This window comes from Jaminaea rosea (assembly GCF_003144245.1).
Source record: "Jaminaea rosea strain MCA 5214 unplaced genomic scaffold BDZ90scaffold_1, whole genome shotgun sequence".
NCBI classification, from domain to species: domain Eukaryota; kingdom Fungi; phylum Basidiomycota; class Exobasidiomycetes; order Microstromatales; genus Jaminaea; species Jaminaea rosea.
The window spans coordinates 1,159,127-1,177,139 of record NW_020289975.1 but is presented as its reverse complement, the minus strand read 5'-3'; the positions used below and the strand labels follow the sequence as shown (position 1 = coordinate 1,177,139).

Sequence of the window (18,013 nt, the reverse complement as noted above, 5' to 3'; positions counted from 1 at the left end):
ATGATGTCTCCTCCGCCGCTACTGACTTCCCTCAATGGTATCTTTGCCCGCTTCTCGCCATGCCTAACTTCCCATCCTTCCGCACCCCTTCAGCCTCGTATCAAACGTCAAGGAAGTCCGCACACATGTGCAGCTCCAACGCCAGGTCGGCAGGAATACCCTTCTCAAAGTCAGGGATGCGCGTCCCCTCAGGAGCATCTGCGTACTTCTCGTACCACTCGAGGTAGGCAACGACGATCTCGAGAACGGCAGACCTGCGGACGAGCGGGCCAGCCAGGGAGGGAGCGAAGTGATGGTGGGTCAGCCGTGATACTCACCACAGGCAGGGGCGCAGACGGGTTGCTAAAGCTCACTCACCTGATCTGCAGCTGGACAGTCCTACTCTCCGACTCGGCGAAGCCTCCCTCGAGCATATCTTTGATGGTGCCCGAATGAACGGCAGCCGACTTGGCAATAGAGAAGCTCTCCCCGTCTTCGCTGACCAGAGTGACCGTGTCCTTGTTGGCTTCCTTGTCTCCATTGGCTTTGCCTTTGCTGCTGCCGCTCGCACTAGCGCTCGTACTGGTGGACATGGTGGTGGTGAGGGAGGGGTGGCAGATGAGGCGTTGGTTGAGGGTGGCGTTGGGTGGAGTAGGCCGAAGGGTCAAAGACGCTGCTGCTCAAGCTGATGCAGGCTTCGCCCTTGAGCTGTGATGATGTGAGGAAGAGCCTTCTTTGGCCTCTCGTGGACAGGTAGGGCAGTGTGAGAGCTACGAGGGGAAGCTTGAAGGAGAGGCGTTGCTGCCGTCGAGTTGGTACGAGATGGAGAGGAGCCAAAGTCAGCTTTGCTCCGTCCGCTCCTCCACGCCCATCTCGCTCCCAGTCCGCCCTGTGCCCTCGCGGCCCGTCAACACGCGTCACGGCTGCCATAGGGCGGGTCAACAATGCCTTCTTGGTTGCAGCCAGGCTACATCAGGTCAAGGAGCGATTCAGCTTGCATCGAGATGTTCGAAGGAAGAGATGCTCACGCAGCTCTGCATAGACGGCTGGAACTTCGCGGGCAGTAGCCGCTCTTTTGCAAACGCTGATCGTATCCGCCAAATGAAATGGAATCATCTGGAGAACACACAGCTCGGGCACATTTCGAGATGATGCTTCCTGAGAAGTCCCTGACTCGAGATCACAGCTGTCGAAGAGGGGTGTGAGATGACTTCAATTGTTGCGGAAATGACGCGGAGGAAGCCAGATGTCTCCGACCAGATCGATTGTAGGACCACAGTGCCGCCGCGGCTTCCTCATCGAGCCTTGACGCCGATATGCCAGCTCTCGTCTGGCGCAATCGATCTCTTCTGAGCTTTTCAGACCAGACAATATATCGAGACCAGACAATCGATCGCAACTTTCCTTCGCAGCCGCTCATGCCAGGCGCTGGAAAGGATGAGCAGGAGGCGAGGCGCCATCCTCTTGTCCCCCCTGAGGGTATCCATGGCACCTTCGCCGCTAGCTTAGCCTTCATGTTCAGCAGTGGCGGAAGATCACGAGTCCGTCGTAGTCGACACACGCCGAAAGCAAGCTCAATGTGAGGAAGCTGCGCTGTCAATCGTTCTCTGGCATCTGAGATGCCAGATGGCATACCGTCTCGGCTTCATCGTTGATCCGCAGGGGCGAACAAGCTGGCAGACGAGCTCGCTTGCTTAGAGCACTGACTTGCAACTAGTCCCCATTGGGTCAAAGAGCCTCAAGACCACGACTATCGCTCGCGCTGATGTTGAGGACCCACCATGACCGGAAGTCATCATCCGCCGTGGAGGGCTGGCTGCTCGCGTCGACCCAAATGCAGCCTGAGAGCCTTCTCTGCGGGTGGAAGCGACGGTGCAGATGCTCTTCTCCTCCGCTCATGCACGTCCGAGCCAATCTGCGCCCGAGATGTTTTGGACTCGAGAATTGTCGATCCGGCAATGCTGCTCCTTCTTTGATTCTTCATCTCTCTCTCACCTTTCTCATTCATTTCCGCTCATCTAGCTTGGGTCAGTGATGTCGGCTGCTCCCGCGCTGAGAGGAGCAGACCAATCATCAGCCGCCAATCAAGAGTCGACGGCCGCTCCTCAAGATGGCGTCGAGCAGACTACTCCCTCCTCTTCTACCGCAGAGCAGCGCGTAAAGGCACCGTCAGAGCAACGGCGGTCAAATGAGGACAGGCAGGCTGACGACAGGCAAGACAAGAAAAGCTCGGACACCAGTGGCCAGTCTAGCTCGAAGCTGCCACCTTGGATCGTCGACAATATCAAGAATCCACACAGCCTTAAGATGCTGTTTCGCTGCTGTGAGTGTGCGATGACGCCGAGACCGACCACAGGCCGTCTAAACACCTTTGTCCATCGCTCGATTTATTCCAGGGGTCGCAAGCTGGGTCGCCATCCTTCTCCTCCTGTTTGACCGCTCGCTGGCCACTCTCGGCCAGGCGGCCTTTTTCGTCTGCATGGTCACCGTCTTCCTGCCGGCGAATCTTCCCATCTTTCCATGGCTTATCGCAAACGGGACCCTGGTAGTGGGCTCAGTCGTAGGATGGGCCATCGGCTGTGCTGCAATGGCCGCTGCTCTGCGAGCGAGAGACTCGACGCTCCTACAAAGCCAGCTCCAACGCGTCCAAGCATCAGTAGCGACGGCGACCAACCCAGAGGCGGAATATCAAGCTGCCATTTTCCGAGCAGAGTTCCTCGATGCCCGGTCCTCTGCAGTATTCGGCGTCTTTCTAGCATTTGGTAGCTTCCTCGCCGCAGTGGTGTTCACTCAGTCACCCAAGCTGAGATTCACTGCCATCTTCATGGTCATCGTGCTCGACGTCATGTGCACCTACGGCGTCCTCTTCCCCGTGCAGCAGTATACGCTAGGCACCATCTTCTTGCTGCCCATCGGCGTCTCTCTCGGCATCAGCTTCGCCTGCATGCTCTTCATCTTCCCAGAGACTCTCTCGTTCGGCTGGCAGGGCAACTTGGCCAAGCTGCTCAAGGCGACAAAGGGCTACGTCGTCCTGCACGACGCCTTCCTCAAGGAGCTCACGACGGCGGATGACCTCGAGCAGACGGCCAAGGTTTTCGACGGCAAGCTCAAGGGTGCTCAGACGGGTGTGATCGCGCTCTTGCAAGCCATGCAGGGTCAGCGTCCCTTTCTGCACATGGAACTCACGTACTCTTCCCTCTCGCCGAAAGACTTGACTTCTCTGCTTGAGCCGGTCAAAATCCTAGCCCTCAGGACGCTCGGACTATTCAGCTTCAATACGGCACTCGAGGTGGCTATTCACGACGACAAGCTCGCGGACGATCCCGACGCGGCCAGCGATGCAGAGAAGAACGTCAAGAGCGATCATGAAGATTTCTCAAAGCCAGTCGCGGTGCACGACACTCATGCCTTGATGCGATGGCGAGGGATGCAGCACGAGGCTGAGCGTACTCACCACGTCTCGCTGAAGGACGACATGCTCCCAATCATGATCGACGGAAGCAGAGATCTTCTCGCCAAATGCTTTTCCGCCATGGACGAGATCACGTCCTGGCTTGAGTTCACCAACAACCATCGCTACCTGGGCCAAATGAGCGCTGAGCAGCACCAAGACAGGGTGGCGAAGCTGAATGCTGCCGTCGAGGAACTCGAGCAAACGGTCAGCAATTTTGACAAGGAGCGTCTGCGTCTCATTGCGCCCTACGAGAAGCACTTTGCCAAGCAGACAACCGACGGTTCCCTTATGCTGGATGCTGACGGCGCTAAAGCATTCCGATCAGGCGCACGCGGCCTCTACATCTGCCTTGTCTGGTGCTTCAATGCCACCAACACAGCCAAGCAGCTCATCGTCCTCACTCGAGCTGTTCACGACGTAGCCCTGAAACGACCTCGAAGCAGGCTCTGGTGGCCTACTGGCCTCTCCAGATTGGCTGCGGTCATCACGTCGAAGAGAGGCAGCGATGTCGTCAACTCGATGCCTGCAGATGATCCGGATTCCGAGGAATCTACCCTGGCCGAAGATGTTGAGCAGGACGAGCGGGAAGAAGGGGACAATGCAGCAGCAGACGCGACGAAGAAGAAGATCAAGGCCGAGAGAAGATCCAGGCTGCGCGATGCCGATGCCTTGCCGCCCTCAAATGCCCTCCATTACATTGGCCGCTTCCTTGCAGCTTGCTACCGCTTCACTTACAGCCAAAGGGGGATGTTCGCGTTACGCTTCACAATTGCGGGGCTGGCCGTGTGGATCCCTTCAGCGGCAACGCAGGAATCGGCTGCCTTCTCCTATCGCAATCGAGGCCTTTGGGCCATCATCATGGCTCAGCTGGCAGTGGCGCTCACTTCGGGCGAATTCGTCTTCTCCATCGCCTCGCGAGTCATTGGTACGGTTCTCGGAGCGCTTCTAGGCGCCCTTTTGTGGTACATCTCCTGCGGCAAGGCGGCGCAAGGTAATCCGTACGGATATGGCGCTGTGACGGCGGTAGCCTTTGTGCCCCTGGTCTTCCTTCGGCTCTTCGTCCCGATGCAGCTTCTCATCGTCTCGCTCATGACCTTTGTGACTCTTGTCCTGGTCATTGGCTATTCGTGGATCGACGCCGGCCACCTCGTGATCAGTGTCTCGAGCGGTATCGGAATTGAAGTGGCCTGGCGTCGCATGCTGCTCGTCCTCATCGGTATCGCAGCTGGCTTCATCGTCATGCTATTCCCGAGACCGACCTCGACACGAGAGACGGTGCGACATTCCTTTGCGAAGCTCACCAGCCGCCGCATCTTGCCCATCTACTGCAAGGCCATTGAGGCGTGGTCGACACACAGCGAGGACAGCTACGACGAGGTGATCAAGCAAGACGCCGCAAAATCTTCGCCGGCCATGGTCGAGTATCGTGCAGAGCTTTTGGCCGGCCTGGCGCAGCAGGGCGATCTTGCGGGTAAAGTCGGCTTAGCGAGGCTTGATGTCCCCTTCAGAGGTCGCTGGCCCGCGGAGCGGTATGATCAGCTGCTGAAGACGCACAATCGAATGGTAAGACGCATCCAGTGACGGCGTGTCATGCAAGATAGCACCGCGCTGACTAGATCGATGCGCCCTCACAGCTCAGCAGCCTGGCACAGCTTTACCAAATCCTGAATCAGCCAAATTATGACTACACCTGGCGCAGGAGATTCGCCCACAATACCGCGCTGTTGGATCCATCTACTATTAGCGACATCTGCTCGACGCTGAGCATGCTTGGCCAGGCTCTGGAGACGGGACAGCGCCTGCCCGCCGCTACGACTTTGATCCGCGAGCGGGTCATCAGAAATCAAGTTCTGACTACAAGGATCGAAGAGCGTCTGCGGGAGAAGGGCTCGAGAGAAGCCTCCGAGCCATTGACGCTGGAACTGCTCAAGAAACCGCTTTTCATGCAGCACGTGGTGGCATCGGTGGCGTTGGTCGTCTTTGTCGACAATCTGGATCACGCTCTTGCGGTGGCCAAAGACTTGGTCGGAGAGGTAGAATTGACGTCGTTCTACGAGCTCAAGGAGCGGTGGGACGATCGTGTTGCACTGCTAGCATAGGATGCACCGGCTAGAGAGTGCAACCGATGCCCTAGGCCGCTGAGTGGTCGGCGTCCGAATAGTGGTAGGCCGCCCTCTCTTTGTCCGCCTCTTACCTGCAAGCGAACCCCAATCCATCAGCATCCTGTTATTTTCCCTTGAGCTGTCAAGACTACGCCCTCGCGAGAATGTCCGATCGCGACCTCGGCGATGGTGCTTGCCGATGTCTTTCGACGTCGCTTCTACAGGCCATGTGAACGACCCTGGCACCTGAGCGAGGCATCTCTAACTAAAGAAATTGTGTCGAGTGACACTTGTTCAGTGGCTCAAAGCTCAACGGCATGCTCCGTTGGACCTGGCGATGCGTGGCAAGGAGCACGCCGAGTCGGAGGACCAAAAGTGCTAGCCCTGGGGAGAAGACGGTGAGGATTGGTGGGTGGGTGCTGTGGCGCACGGCGCAGAGAGCTAGTGAGGCGGGGTGACGGCTGGCTAAACTACTGGGCGGCGGCGGGCACTGGGCGCTCATGTCCTGTCAGCAATCAGTACTCAGCTCCATTATTCGACGCTCTTAGCTCCACTCGAAATCGAAAATGGCCCCTCTGACTCGAGGCGTTGGAACACTGCACGCTGCCGATGGCGGCCGCGCTTGTTTGGTGCTGCCACTGCTTCAATCTGATGCGATTCAAAGGCGTCCTCATCTCGCCACGCAGATCGACGCCGCCAACAGCCCGCCTGGGCTGTTCCGAACTCGTGGGGCGCGGTAGCGAGGCCGGGATGCGCAAGGCAGGCTCAATCAGCAGGCAGCGGGACAAGAAGATCCCGAGGTTGAGGCTATTGGCCCGGCTTGCCCTTCCGGCTCAGGCGTAAAGCTGCATTGGGAGGGCGTTGAGCTGCATCTGCGCCCTGCATCCCCAATCGTCTCTCGTCGTCACTTCAATCTTGTCTGTACCATTGCTCGTTACCTCGCTGCATTTCCATCCTCATCTCTGTCTAGACGTCACTGGACACAACCTACCGCCTCTTCAACTGTTTTTCAGCGTTGCTCGTCGTCTAACGATCTCGGCCACATTCCATCAACGGCGCACGGCCTTCTGCTCGATCGGACCGACGCAGCGATTGGTATTTGTCGGCGTCAAAAAGGGGCCGCATCCGCTTCATTGCTTGCGGGAAGGAACCAAATACCGCAGCGAAAGGTCCTAGAGCCTTGCGGATCATCGACGTCGAGCCGACCGCGAGCGCCCTCGAAGCTGCTCGTTACCGCCAGGTTGAAGGCGCCCCACCTCGACGCGCTGCTGCCACTTGCCAACTACAGCCACATCAGCAGGGCCCGGGGGCGGCGCCAGCCCTGCTGCTGCTGCCTCTCCTCGTCATTCGCCTTCTGAGTCCCTTCTCAACCTCATCAAATCCCCACCCCCATTCCCCGCCACCCCCACCACCCGCCAGCATCGTATAGCACAGCAGCGCAGCAGCATCGCATCCCACCTTGCACCGCATCATGCAGTCAGAAGCATATCCGGCGGGCTCGCCTTTACAGGCGCCACTCGTCGTGCCGGATGAGCCATGTCCCGACGGCTATCTTGAGAACCATTGGAAGGGGGACCTTGAGCGTGGATGGCGCACGTTTGAGGATCTCATGAGCGGTCAAGAGGACCGCTGGCAAGGTAAGCAGCGCGGTGGCTCCCCTCAAGATCCTATTCTCGAACAGGCTCACTCACTTGCCTCGCTTGCATTCGCAGATCTGGGCGAGAGGGCTGGAGTGCGTAGGTCTGTCTTCAACAACGGCCAAGCACTCCATCCGCACGAGCTCGAGTGCACTCGTGGCGTCTCCTTCTTTGACAATGTTCAAGCGCTCGACGTCTTCAGCTGCATTTACAATCCCGGCTTCCGACTGATCTGGGACCACCGCATCAAGGAGGCCAGCATTCTCCAGCGCTTTTCGCAGGCCGAGTTCCTCTTCTACATGGTCATCCGTGGAATCGGACCCATCTATTGGCCGCGTGACTACATTGGCATCGAAGGCGTCCGCTTCTACAAGCCCAACGGCCAAGTCGTCACCGACCACATACCGTCAGAATGTAACTGCATCGACGTCATCTGGACGAGCGTGGACAATCCGCCCAGTGGTCCGCAAGAGGGAAAGGTGCGCGGTCGGCTCAACATCGCTGCATATCGCATTCAAAATTGTGGCAATGGGTGCGATGTCACCTTCATGATCAGCCTCACCCTGTCCGCGCCTATCCCGGCCTACATTCGCCGAATGCTCGTAGCAGAATGTCCCCTCTCCTTGGCCAGGCTTCGCGACTCGATTCCGACGTTCGGTGTCTGCCCGTACGTTGTCGATGAACAAAGCTGTCTCGTCATCCAGCGACACTTCTGGGACGCCGAGTCAAGAAAGAGCCACATGCGAGCATTCTCAATCAAACCAGGCACCATCGTCATCATGCTCGACACCAAGAGGATGTATCCGTCAGGTGAGCTGCATGCCGCGAATCGTCAGGGCGCCTACAAAGGGCCGATTGACTGACCATGATACTTATCCCATTGCTTGTTAGGCATCATGATGCCGACGATTGAGGGTCCTGGATCTCACTCAGTCAGCGTGCAGGAGGCAATCACGGGCGATCGCCTCTTCGTTCACGTCGACCAGACCGGTATCAGGCAGAATTGGACGCTCGTGAGTACACAGAGGTCCGCACCAAGACGTCGAAGTCTTCTCACTGACATTGGCCTCTTCGGCGTCTTGCTCTCCCTAGTCATTCGAGCCAAGGGACAAGGACCCTGAACCAGACGCGTCAGGCAATTGGTGGTAGAGGCAAACCCTTCACGCACGAACGACTTAATAGGCAAGCACAAGCAACAAGCATCCATCCTTAACACCCTACCCCACATTCCTATACTGAAACAGCAAAGTAGCTCCCCGAGTTGGCTCCATTACTCGAGGAAGCGCAGTCAAAGCCGCGCGCTTGGAAGTTGAAGCGCGCGCGACAGGCAGAGGGTTTCTCAACGTCACAATGTCGGTTTTTGGCTGTGATGTACATAGTATCTCGATGTTACCAATTGATTCACTGCTCTGTCTCATCATCCGTCCACCTGTTTCCTGAGCCCACGCGCGCCGCCGCGGCTGGGAGATGGTGTCGTCGGGGCTCCCTGTCCCTGTCCGCGTCTTGACTCCACTTTTGCTCGGTGGAACCAACACTTGGTTCACTGCTTCTCCATCTCGTCGCAATGCCGCCAAAGAAGAGCAGCAACAAAGACTCAGTCGAAGCTTTGCTCTCCGATCTCGACAGCCTGGGTACGGAAGACCAAGTTGCTTCAGCAGCCAAAACAAAGGCCCCTGCTTCATCTGCTAGCCCTGCACCTCCCGCCGCCCCTGCCTCTGCCTCCTCCTCCACGCCAGACGCTCAGAGTCTACTCGATGACCTCGACAGCCTCGTTCAGCGTCGCGCTCCTACTCCAAGAAGGCCGCCTAGCAGTGCAGCTGTGCCTTCACCAGGCCCGACGTCATCCGCCGCAGAGACAGTGACTCCACGTCCGGCCAATGTAGAGGGCACACCAAAGGAAGCGCCAGCGGGAGAGTCACCAGCTACTTCAGCGGCACAGGCTTTGGAGTCGATGCCAGCGCCTGAGAAGCAGAGAGGAAGCACAGCGCCAATTGCGTCGGCAGCTCCGGCTGCTGCTGCCTCTTCATCTGGCAGCGGGGGAGGATGGGGAGGATGGGGAAGCAGCATGTGGTCTTCCGCAACCAAGTTCGCCGATCAAGCTCGAGCAGAGATCGAGAAGCGGGCGCAGAGTGAACAGGCCAGAGACCTCGGTCAAAGAGGCTGGGACCTTGCTCAGGGAGTACGTGGCTTTGTCAAGGAGACGGGATGGGAGAAGTTGGGCGACGATATTACTAAAGTGGGAAAGAGGGGCTGGACCGAAGTCATCAACGCTGTCGCGCCGCCTATTTCCGCTCACGAGGTCATCCAGGTGACCCTGTCGCATGACATGGTGGGATTCGATGGGGTTCCGGACGTCACATTCAAGATCTTGTCGAGGGTCATGGAGTCGCAGGTGCGCCAGCATGGGCTGGACCAACAGCTTGTCGTCAACCAGGCGCGCAACGGCGCTCAGGTGGGGGACAAGGTCGATGAAAGCAACGAGAGGGATATGCAGCCCGCCAAAGGATTCGAGGAAGGATGGAAGACGGCACAGGTGAGTAAAGCGATGCTGGCCACCGAGGCTGCCTTTTCGCTAACCTTGCCACTCTCTACCCGTAGTCATCGCTCGCCACGCTCATCGCATCCCACGAGCCAGAGGCACCCAAGGCAAATTCTGTCAACGTCCCGGTCACTAATTCGCCTGTATTCCTGCGCATACAGCCAGTGATGGCTCCATTGCCAGGCGAGTCCGCCACCGCATCGCCGCCATCGTCCATATTTTTCCTCGTACTGCTGCAAGACCCCACTCATGGCCTCAGCCATCGTACATGCAGCCAGGCTATGCCTTACGCTTGGCTCTCGCTACCCTTTGACCAGAATCCATGGATCGAGCAAGCAATGGTCGACAGCTTGGAGAATGCCCTCGCTATCGTTGGCCAGGACTACATTAATGGCAGGCAGAGTGGTCGAAGCGTGAGCGGGGAGCAGGATGCTGGCGGCGCTGCAGAGGCGTGAGGATGAACGAGGAACAACGGGGCATGGACATTAGGGTCACGAAGACTCGATTGTGAGGCGCGAGGAGCCTTGAGAGCAACTTGGAGCCCGCAATCAGGAGCTGAATCAAATCGATTCCGTGACGCCCGCGTTTCCCGAGGCGATCGTGGTTCGTCGCAAAGTCGTCGAGGCAGTGCTTCGCCTGACCACCTCTCCGGGTCTTTCTTGACATTCGTCCCTCACCGTACCATACCATTGCGCCTTGAAGAAATGCGCTTTTTGCTTGCTTTGCGGTGTCCTCGGCTCACCTGACTATGCGCTTTACCGGCTCTGCTTTGCTCTGCTCTGCTATCAATTTGCTCTGCAATTCTATGACACCGCTTGGCTGCATCGACGTTGTCGTGTCTTGATTGGACATGGCAAGCTGCGGGCCCATGGATCCGTCTCAGGTACGTCAAAGCGCTACATCGGACGCTACGTCGGGAGTCTGTCATGAGCCACAATGGCTTTGCGACCGCTCTGCACACTCGCAGCACGATCTCCTCTGACTGGTGCGGCAGCCGCTCCAGAGTCGCCACAGGACGACGGGCTGAGGGAGAGAGATTGCTGGGCTTTCGCTGTGCCGCCGCACCCTCTCAACTCAAATTCCAGACTCAGCGCAGCAGCGCTTCTGCCTCCGCCGCGTCCGCCCTCACACGCCCACGCACCCTCGCCGACGGTTAGTGGTGGCCTCAACTTCTTTCTCGTCCGTTGCAATCATCGTCGATCGCAATCGCAGTCAAGAAAGGGGCAGAGTCGATTTCGACGCCTCCAAAGACGATCAGACGACGTCTTTCGCTTCTCTCCCTCTCCTCATCATTATCATTGCTACCACCGCCACCATCTCCAATCGAGCTCATCTCTCTCTCGCACACACAGTCCGCGACTTTCCATTGTAATAGAGGGCGCGGGAGCGAGAGGAATCCGTAGGATCTCAGACGTTAGCAGCGGGAACTCCAGCAAACGGCCGTCTCAACGAGATACCGCCTGCGGTCTCGCATCATCAGGCCAAAGAGCCCGCTCTGCAACCTTTCGCGCGAGAGAGTCAACCAAGCCAGAACGTCATCGTTAGAGTCAGGAGCACATACACGCCAATCTCCGGACTCGTCGTCGACTTTCGTTTCCTCAAATCTCCTCATCCGCACCTTTCGCCCTCAAGATCCTATCGTGTAGCTTTATCAAAACAAAGAAACTTCTATCCCGGCTCCATCAAAGCCCACCTTCATCCTCGCCTTCACCACGGCCCGCAGCATCTCAGCTCTTAGCACCACCAGGCCGTCAACGCCGCGCCATCAAGAGCTGCAAGTCTTTGCACGCCCGGCTTGGATGCAGATCGCCTAGCGACGTATGGCCCATTATCCTAATCAGGCCCCGCCGGGCTACGGTCAGGCCTCAGGCAGCAGGCCATTCCCTCGTCCACATCAGCCGCCAGCGCAGGATTCAAGGCGTAGCGGCACCTTTCCGCCTCTTTCAGCTCTCGTCGGCAGCCTCAGCAGCGGCAGCACAGCGAGCGCGAGTGCGAGCGGCAGTGGGAGCAGCAGCAGCGTGACTGGTAGCAGCAGTGGAGGCCATGGGGCGACGGGTCCTCCGCCTCCCTGGACGCCCTCCTCCTCGTACGCAGACCGCTTGCCACCTCCACCAACGACGTCGGCAGCATCGCCACCCGGCGGAATCGTCTTGCCGCAGCCCTCACCCGGCTCAGCATGGGCTGGTTATGCCTTGACGCCTTCTCCGCATCCTGCGATGCCATCTTCATCGGCGTCGAGCCCGGTTTCGGGCTACTACCCTCGTTCAGCTCGAGGCGATAGTAGATCTGCGACAGGCGCCTGGCTGTCCTACAATGACCCCGGCGTCTCTAGCAGTCTGCCTAAGACGGTCCCTTCTCCTCAGCAGGCATCGTGGCGAGAGGCGCCGTACCCTCAATACCATCATCACCCACCGCATCCTACAATGCCGCCTCCACATTCTCCACCCTCGCTGCATTATGCTCATGCGCCTACATCCCAGCCACTCCCGCCGCCATCGCCGGATCACAGACCGCGAGGCGGCTCCACGTCTGCATATAGCTACGGAGCACCAGGCTATGCCTACAGCTCGGCGTATCCTCCACCGCTAGCCTCCCCGTACTACTATCCTGCTCCCCCTCCTCCTCCTCCTCACATGTCCCCATTTTCGCCGTCTCAGGGCTCGCCGCCACACGGCTCAGGCTACGCTGGCGCGCCGCCTCCTCCTCACTCTCCACCGCCGCCTGAGCGACATCGTCAGCTCTCCCACACGGGTTCTGTGACCGCCTCCAACTCTGCCAATCTGTCTATGCTCCAAGATAGCGACCGCCCTAGGCAAGCCCGCAACTTGGCATGCGAGTTTTGCCGTCAACGTAAGCTGCGTTGTATCATCGACGATGGGAACAAGTCATGCCGCCAGTGCGTGCGTAGAGGTAAGGATTGCAGCCTACCCACCGCTCCAGTCGAAGAGTCCCCGGCTGTGCCAAAGGCAAAGAAGCGAAGGGCGGCCGATGAGCCAGCCGCGCAGACATCCGGCAAAGCAGCTTCGCCCTCGTCGAAGAAGAGTCGCAAGAAGCAGACCTCGCCTTCGCGAGGAAGTGGATCGCAAAGCTTCGACGCAGGTCAATCAATGGACGTCTCAAGGACGGCGTCACAAGACGCCCCCGTCAACACCGCCATGGCCTTGGTACCTCACGCCCAAGAGTCATCCTGGGAGACTCGTGCCGAAGAGGCGAACAACCTCCTTACATTGCATGCCTCTGGGAATGGCTGGAACAACGGCAGTGGCATTGGCGATTCCGGCGGCAGCAGCGAGGAGCGTGCACTTCAGAGCAGTCTCGACGCAATGATAGATGGAGCGCCAGACTCTCAGGATGTCGACGACGAGATCGAGGTCATCGATCGATCGAATGAGGTCGAATTGCAGCCGATCCGGATGTCGTCATTAAACTCAGATCCGAATTGGTGGGATCGATGCTTGTCCTTCTTTGGCGAGCGCAGGCAAAGGTGAGTAGCAGAAGCAGGCCGTGAAGAAGCTTTTGTACTGACGCTGCACAATCTCCGCGCGCAGTGTCCGCGTCGTTGAGACGTTGCTCATGCGCTTTCTGTCCACACACGCTACGCTCACTGGTATCTTCCACGCACCAAGCTTCGTCGACCTCGTCCGTCGCCCAGAGAGGCGACAGACGACGCAGCCCGCCCTCATCTTTGCCGCACTTGCCGCTGCCGTCTGCGATCTCAAGCTCGACAAGGCCGAGCCTTACACCGCAGATGTCGCCGCCGCCGATGCAAGCTGCAAGCGCCTCGTTGAGCAATTGCGAGCCAGTGCGTACGAGTACATCGAGGCGACTTTGGCGAAGCCCAACTCCCAGACGATCCCCCTGGCCCAAGCAGCTACCGTCATGGCTCTTACTGAGACGGAGCCCGCGGGAAGGCGCCGCTTGTTCGACATCGCCGACTACGTTATTCGCAGTCTCGGCGTGCCTGAGACAAAGCTCATCAAAGGCTCTGACGGACGTGAACTGTGCTCCTCTCAGTCCCTCATCCGCTACGACCGACCGAAGTTCGCAGCACCGTCGGTCGAGGGACAGATTGCAGCAGAGATGACCTCTCGCCTTGCCAAAGCGCCCATGGGCCTCGTTATCCGCCAAGCACTCCAGCGACCAGACGAGGACGATCCGACGCTCACTTTCCCGGACTACTCGCCCTTCGTGAGGCCATTCACTTTTTGGGTGCCCAGTGAGCTCCCGGATGTCTTGCCGGACTCGTATCACGCTTCGATGCATATTGCTCGCGCAGCCGCTATGGCCACTGGCGCGTACGCTCGGACTGCAAAGATGTCCCCACGGGACGGCATCGGTAGCGACGACATTCATCAGGTGCTGAGCGAGCTCGAACAGCTCGAGGACGTCTTCGCGTGGGCGCGCGAGGTCAATCAGAGTGACGCCACGGCTATCTTTCCGTACCAGGCGCAAATACTCCTGGTCAAGCTGTCCGTTTTTACGCGACTGTCCTTGTGGCGCAAGACCAAAGCGTGGACTCTCAACGACGCGCTACTGAAGACTCTGGCTAGCGAGTCGAACAGCAGCAGCGAAGAGGAAGAAACGCCACTGCTCCCGAGCTTCAGATGGTGGCTGTCCCTCCTCTCCGAGCAGATTGAATCCCTCGAAGCCGACTCGAATCGCCACATTACCTCCGGTGAAACGCTCCACGCTACCGACGCTGAAATCGATTCTGCGCTCCGCCACGTAAATCTGGCAGTGCAGATGCTCACGGTCCTACCACGGCCCCCTGTGGGGATCAGGCAGTTGCTCAGCAGTGCATTGTCGACATTGCAGATCCACGTCAACCTGCGAAACGCCAACCCGGCTTCGTCTAGCTTGGGGCAACGCATCGAGCAGGTGCGAGCGGATGTGGCGCGATCCGGTACGCCGAGTCCGCAAAGCGACAGTCCTGTCTTTCCTTCTGCGCCGGCGGCGGAGGCTTTCGCCCTCATGCCGACGACGACGACGACACCGCCGAATGGCAAGGATGCGGGGTCGGCAGGTGCGCCAATGAGCAACAGCAGCTCCGGTTCAATCGAACCTGAAGCGGCTATCACCCTGTCCTCCATGACGGCAAGTAGCACGCAGCAGGCGCCGATGGAGACCATCGTAATTCCCTCGGCGGCGGCGATGTAGGCCTCTTGGTTGATTTTTGGCATCTTTTCTTGTCGCGATACACGTCCGGCCATCCATCCTGTCCGCTTCCCCCTCTCCTGGCCTCTTTAACCCTTGTATTAGTTCAAATCTACTCCTCCTCTTCTCGCCTGGCTCTATGCGCATCAATGTCACCACACCGTTGTTGCATTGCACATCTGCTGCTCTTGCTGTCCGACCACGACGCTACAGTAGCGCGAGGCGCAACGTCGAGGGCGTGGGCAACGAACGGGCTGGGCGCGTGAACGCCGATGGAAATGTGGTCCCGCCGGATGCCGGAGCGAGGGAGAGCGACATGAGAGCCGAAATCCCAATGCAGCTCAATTTCGCAGCATATCGTTTCCCCCTCACACACATTCAACAGAACGAGATCTCTGGCTGGTCACTCTATCTACCTCGTTCATCTTCTCACAAGAGCGCTCAGTCGACGTATCGTGAAGCAGAAGCAAATCCTCGCAAAGGCGCCTCTGCTCCATCGTCCGACCTTGAACATTTCGGTCCTCAATCCAACACTACGCAACTCGCTCACACAATGAAGCCCACGTTGTCGTCGTCGTCGTCGTCGTCCTCACGTTCCCAATCAGAAGATCGTGCACGATCCACCGACCTCACAGGCGAAGAGCAAGGCCGTGAACCTGCCTCCACGACATCGAACAGCGGAGGTGAGGGATCTGGCGAACCTAGCGCTCTCGTCGAAGATGGAGAAAATGGCCAAGGGGTCGTCCAGGATCAGGGAGAGGAACGAAGGACGATCGCGGCCAACACAAGCAATGAGGCGAGCATGATCACGCCCACGGGGGAGTCCGAAGACTGTACGGCGGTCACGGTTGACGCGGCACTTGAGGTTGAGGAGCTGGATCAGGACCTCTACAGGAGTATTGTGAGTAATGCGATACACCGCGAGCCTGACGCTGCCGGGACGAGACTGACTTCTTTCGCTACCGCCGCAGCGTCTATGGCAACCAGCGCGTGCCCGTGGAGTATTCGGCGGTCAAGTCATTGGCATGGCCGTTGCCTCAGCAGCCAAGACGGTTCGTGCAGACCAGACGCTCCACTCGCTGCATTGCTATTTCCTCCTCGCCGGTGATCGATCACAGCCCATTGTCTATCGCGTTGAGCGGGTGCGCGATGGAGGCTCCTACGCAACAAGACAGGTCCAAGCGCAACAGAAGGGCAGGTGCATCTTTACAGTCTTGCTGTCCTACCACGTACCCGAGCCTAGGCAGCCTACGTTCGCTATACCGCTTCCACCACCGCTAGGAGGGACAGGAGGTGCAGGCAGCTCAACAGAAGCGAATGCCCGTCTCTTCGAGCCGCAAACCTCCTTCTCCCGGTCACCCACTCCCAACAGTATCGTTGCCGCCCTCCCTCCCCCCGAGACCTCCCCTCTCAACGAGCAACGCTACATAGACGTCCTAGCCCGATATGGGTCTTCTGTCCCGCCCAAACTCAAGAAACTCCTCGAAGCCTGGATTCGCGACAGGCGAAAATCCCCCTTGGAGATCAGGAATGCCCTGCCGGGTATGTACGACGACAATGGTCTTCCTACGCCAGGGTACGAGCAGGCCTTTTGGCTTCGCACGCGCAAGCCTGTGAAGGGGGACATCGAGGCGCAAAAGGCCGCATTGGCTTATGCTTCTGATTTCCAGTTCTTGAGCTCTGTCCCAAAGGCTTTGGAGAATAGCCCCAACATTAAGATGATGGCTAGCTTGGATCATTGCATGTGAGTGCGCGAGATTTGCGGATGGGGCGTCCGGAGGGGGGCGCGGAGGGAAACCATCCTCTTTCTCTGGACATCGCTGACCTCTTGCCTTCGTCGCCGCCGTTGCCGTTGCCGCAGGTGGTTCTACAACGACTTCGATGTGCACGAGTGGCTCCTCTTCCTCATGCAGACTCAAGCTGCCGGGCATGGCCGTGGCGTAGCGCTGGGAAGGATCTATCGTCGTGATGGGACCCTTGTGGCCGTGCTAGCGCAGGAGGGCATGGTGAGGGAGAACCTCGAGAGAAAAAGGGACGTGGACGCTAGCAAGCTCTAAGGCGCGGGCGGCGCAGTAGTGAAGGCAGGTCCCGCGATGAGACGCTGGGGGCTTTGTAACGGGACAGTCTCTTTTGGGTATCGTATCTCTCTCTCCTTTTATATGCCTCGCCGTTTCCCAACTGTGACAAGCTACTGCATTCTCACAAATGCTTTCTCGCGCTCGCCTTGACCTTGGCATCAAAGCTGTTTCCCTGGCTAGGGATGGGCGCGTTGACATCGTTGAATGGGTTTTGAATCCATTTGGTCCAGAGCTCCCAAACGTCGAGGAAGAAGTTGCGTATCCCGTCATCGTGCTTGTGCTCGTGGAGGATGAGGAACTTGATGTCTACGCGCGTGAGGGCGAGGGCGAGATGGGGTTCAAGAGGTGAGAAGGGGCAAGATAGTGGGGGAGGAGCAGGTACGTACTGCCAGGGACGAGAAACGCTGATGTGGTCCATTCGTTGATTCGGTCCATTGACTTCATGTACCTGCGATTGCGTGAAAGTGTTGCATGGCGGTGATCAGCTCGCCTCATGCGATCTCCCTCGTCGCGCCTGGGCCTCTCGTCGCACTCACATGGCCCCATTTGCAAACTGCTTGTCTTCAACAACGTCCAGCGAGCTGTGCGCAATCATCTGTAGCACATGCTTGTCATTGTACCTGCCAAAGCCGATGCCCTTTTGTCCAGAGGCGTCATGGCCTGCAGCCGTTGCTGACGAGGAGGAAGGACGTGCTGATGTCTGGCTGCCACCTGTCGTCCCGCCTCCCCTTGAGCTCAGTCCACCGGCCAAGGCACCGAGGCCGAGCGATCCGCCGAAGCCAAAGATACCACCAGAGCCACCATTGGCTGACGACGAGGCCTCGTCGCTTGCTGCGCTCGTCTGGGCAGTGGACTGAGAAGCGGATGAGGCAGAGGAGGATGATGAAGAGAAGAAGGAGCTCGGCCCAGATGAGGCGGCTGGCTTTGATGCGAGGTCTGCTGTGTAGAGGGGATTGTCTCTCGTTCCTACGATGACGAAATAGTAGCTCATTGTGTGCGAGAGCTCAAGGGCGGTCGAAAAACAGGCTGAAGCGTTGACAGATAGATGAGAAGGAGGAGAAGGCAAGCGA

General features: G+C 58.4%; 9 protein-coding genes across 9 annotated transcripts; 6 read left to right on the top strand and 3 right to left on the bottom strand.

The window, feature by feature from the left end:
* Nucleotides 1-84: 84 nt before the first annotated feature.
* Nucleotides 85-784, bottom strand: BDZ90DRAFT_229385 (POZ domain-containing protein). Its single transcript, XM_025505033.1, has 2 exons — nucleotides 358-784; nucleotides 85-254 (listed from the first exon to the last, which is right to left on the bottom strand). Exons 1-2 carry the CDS (start codon nucleotides 570-572, stop codon nucleotides 101-103), a joined length of 369 nt encoding a protein of 122 aa, XP_025364977.1. The 5' UTR covers nucleotides 573-784; the 3' UTR covers nucleotides 85-100.
* A 1,086-nt stretch (nucleotides 785-1,870) lies between these two features.
* BDZ90DRAFT_11781 (hypothetical protein) lies at nucleotides 1,871-5,107 on the top strand. Its single transcript, XM_025503270.1, has 2 exons — nucleotides 1,871-2,302; nucleotides 2,376-5,107. The coding sequence occupies exons 1-2, from the start codon at nucleotides 2,014-2,016 to the stop codon at nucleotides 5,012-5,014; spliced, it is 2,928 nt and encodes a 975-aa protein (XP_025364976.1). The 5' UTR covers nucleotides 1,871-2,013; the 3' UTR covers nucleotides 5,015-5,107.
* Nucleotides 5,108-5,666: 559 nt separating this feature from the next.
* On the bottom strand, nucleotides 5,667-6,169 carry BDZ90DRAFT_229384 (hypothetical protein). Its single transcript, XM_025505032.1, has one exon. The coding sequence runs from the start codon at nucleotides 6,035-6,037 to the stop codon at nucleotides 5,801-5,803; it is 237 nt and encodes a 78-aa protein (XP_025364975.1). The 5' UTR covers nucleotides 6,038-6,169; the 3' UTR covers nucleotides 5,667-5,800.
* An 837-nt stretch (nucleotides 6,170-7,006) lies between these two features.
* Nucleotides 7,007-8,321, top strand: BDZ90DRAFT_257442 (Bet v1-like protein; the record flags this gene model as incomplete). Its single annotated transcript, XM_025507957.1, has 4 exons — nucleotides 7,007-7,172; nucleotides 7,248-7,982; nucleotides 8,064-8,185; nucleotides 8,265-8,321. 4 exons carry the CDS (start codon nucleotides 7,007-7,009, stop codon nucleotides 8,319-8,321), a joined length of 1,080 nt encoding a protein of 359 aa, XP_025364974.1.
* A 365-nt stretch (nucleotides 8,322-8,686) lies between these two features.
* Nucleotides 8,687-10,541, top strand: BDZ90DRAFT_229381 (hypothetical protein). The gene is made up of 2 exons (XM_025505031.1): nucleotides 8,687-9,705; nucleotides 9,771-10,541. Exons 1-2 carry the CDS (start codon nucleotides 8,737-8,739, stop codon nucleotides 10,164-10,166), a joined length of 1,365 nt encoding a protein of 454 aa, XP_025364973.1. The 5' UTR covers nucleotides 8,687-8,736; the 3' UTR covers nucleotides 10,167-10,541.
* BDZ90DRAFT_11711 (hypothetical protein) lies at nucleotides 10,389-11,394 on the top strand. Its single transcript, XM_025503263.1, has one exon. It carries the CDS (start codon nucleotides 10,648-10,650, stop codon nucleotides 11,254-11,256), a length of 609 nt encoding a protein of 202 aa, XP_025364972.1. The 5' UTR covers nucleotides 10,389-10,647; the 3' UTR covers nucleotides 11,257-11,394.
* On the top strand, nucleotides 11,395-15,179 carry BDZ90DRAFT_11712 (hypothetical protein). Its single transcript, XM_025503264.1, has 3 exons — nucleotides 11,395-13,195; nucleotides 13,260-14,689; nucleotides 14,802-15,179. Exons 1-3 carry the CDS (start codon nucleotides 11,532-11,534, stop codon nucleotides 14,843-14,845), a joined length of 3,138 nt encoding a protein of 1,045 aa, XP_025364971.1. The 5' UTR covers nucleotides 11,395-11,531; the 3' UTR covers nucleotides 14,846-15,179.
* A 488-nt stretch (nucleotides 15,180-15,667) lies between these two features.
* Nucleotides 15,668-16,922, top strand: BDZ90DRAFT_215345 (Thioesterase/thiol ester dehydrase-isomerase; the record flags this gene model as incomplete). Its single annotated transcript, XM_025504222.1, has 3 exons — nucleotides 15,668-15,766; nucleotides 15,837-16,609; nucleotides 16,727-16,922. 3 exons carry the CDS (start codon nucleotides 15,668-15,670, stop codon nucleotides 16,920-16,922), a joined length of 1,068 nt encoding a protein of 355 aa, XP_025364970.1.
* On the bottom strand, nucleotides 16,839-18,002 carry BDZ90DRAFT_11693 (Sedlin). The gene is made up of 3 exons (XM_025503260.1): nucleotides 17,480-18,002; nucleotides 17,330-17,391; nucleotides 16,839-17,249 (listed from the first exon to the last, which is right to left on the bottom strand). Exons 1-3 carry the CDS (start codon nucleotides 17,932-17,934, stop codon nucleotides 17,065-17,067), a joined length of 702 nt encoding a protein of 233 aa, XP_025364969.1. The 5' UTR covers nucleotides 17,935-18,002; the 3' UTR covers nucleotides 16,839-17,064.
* Nucleotides 18,003-18,013: the final 11 nt, after the last annotated feature.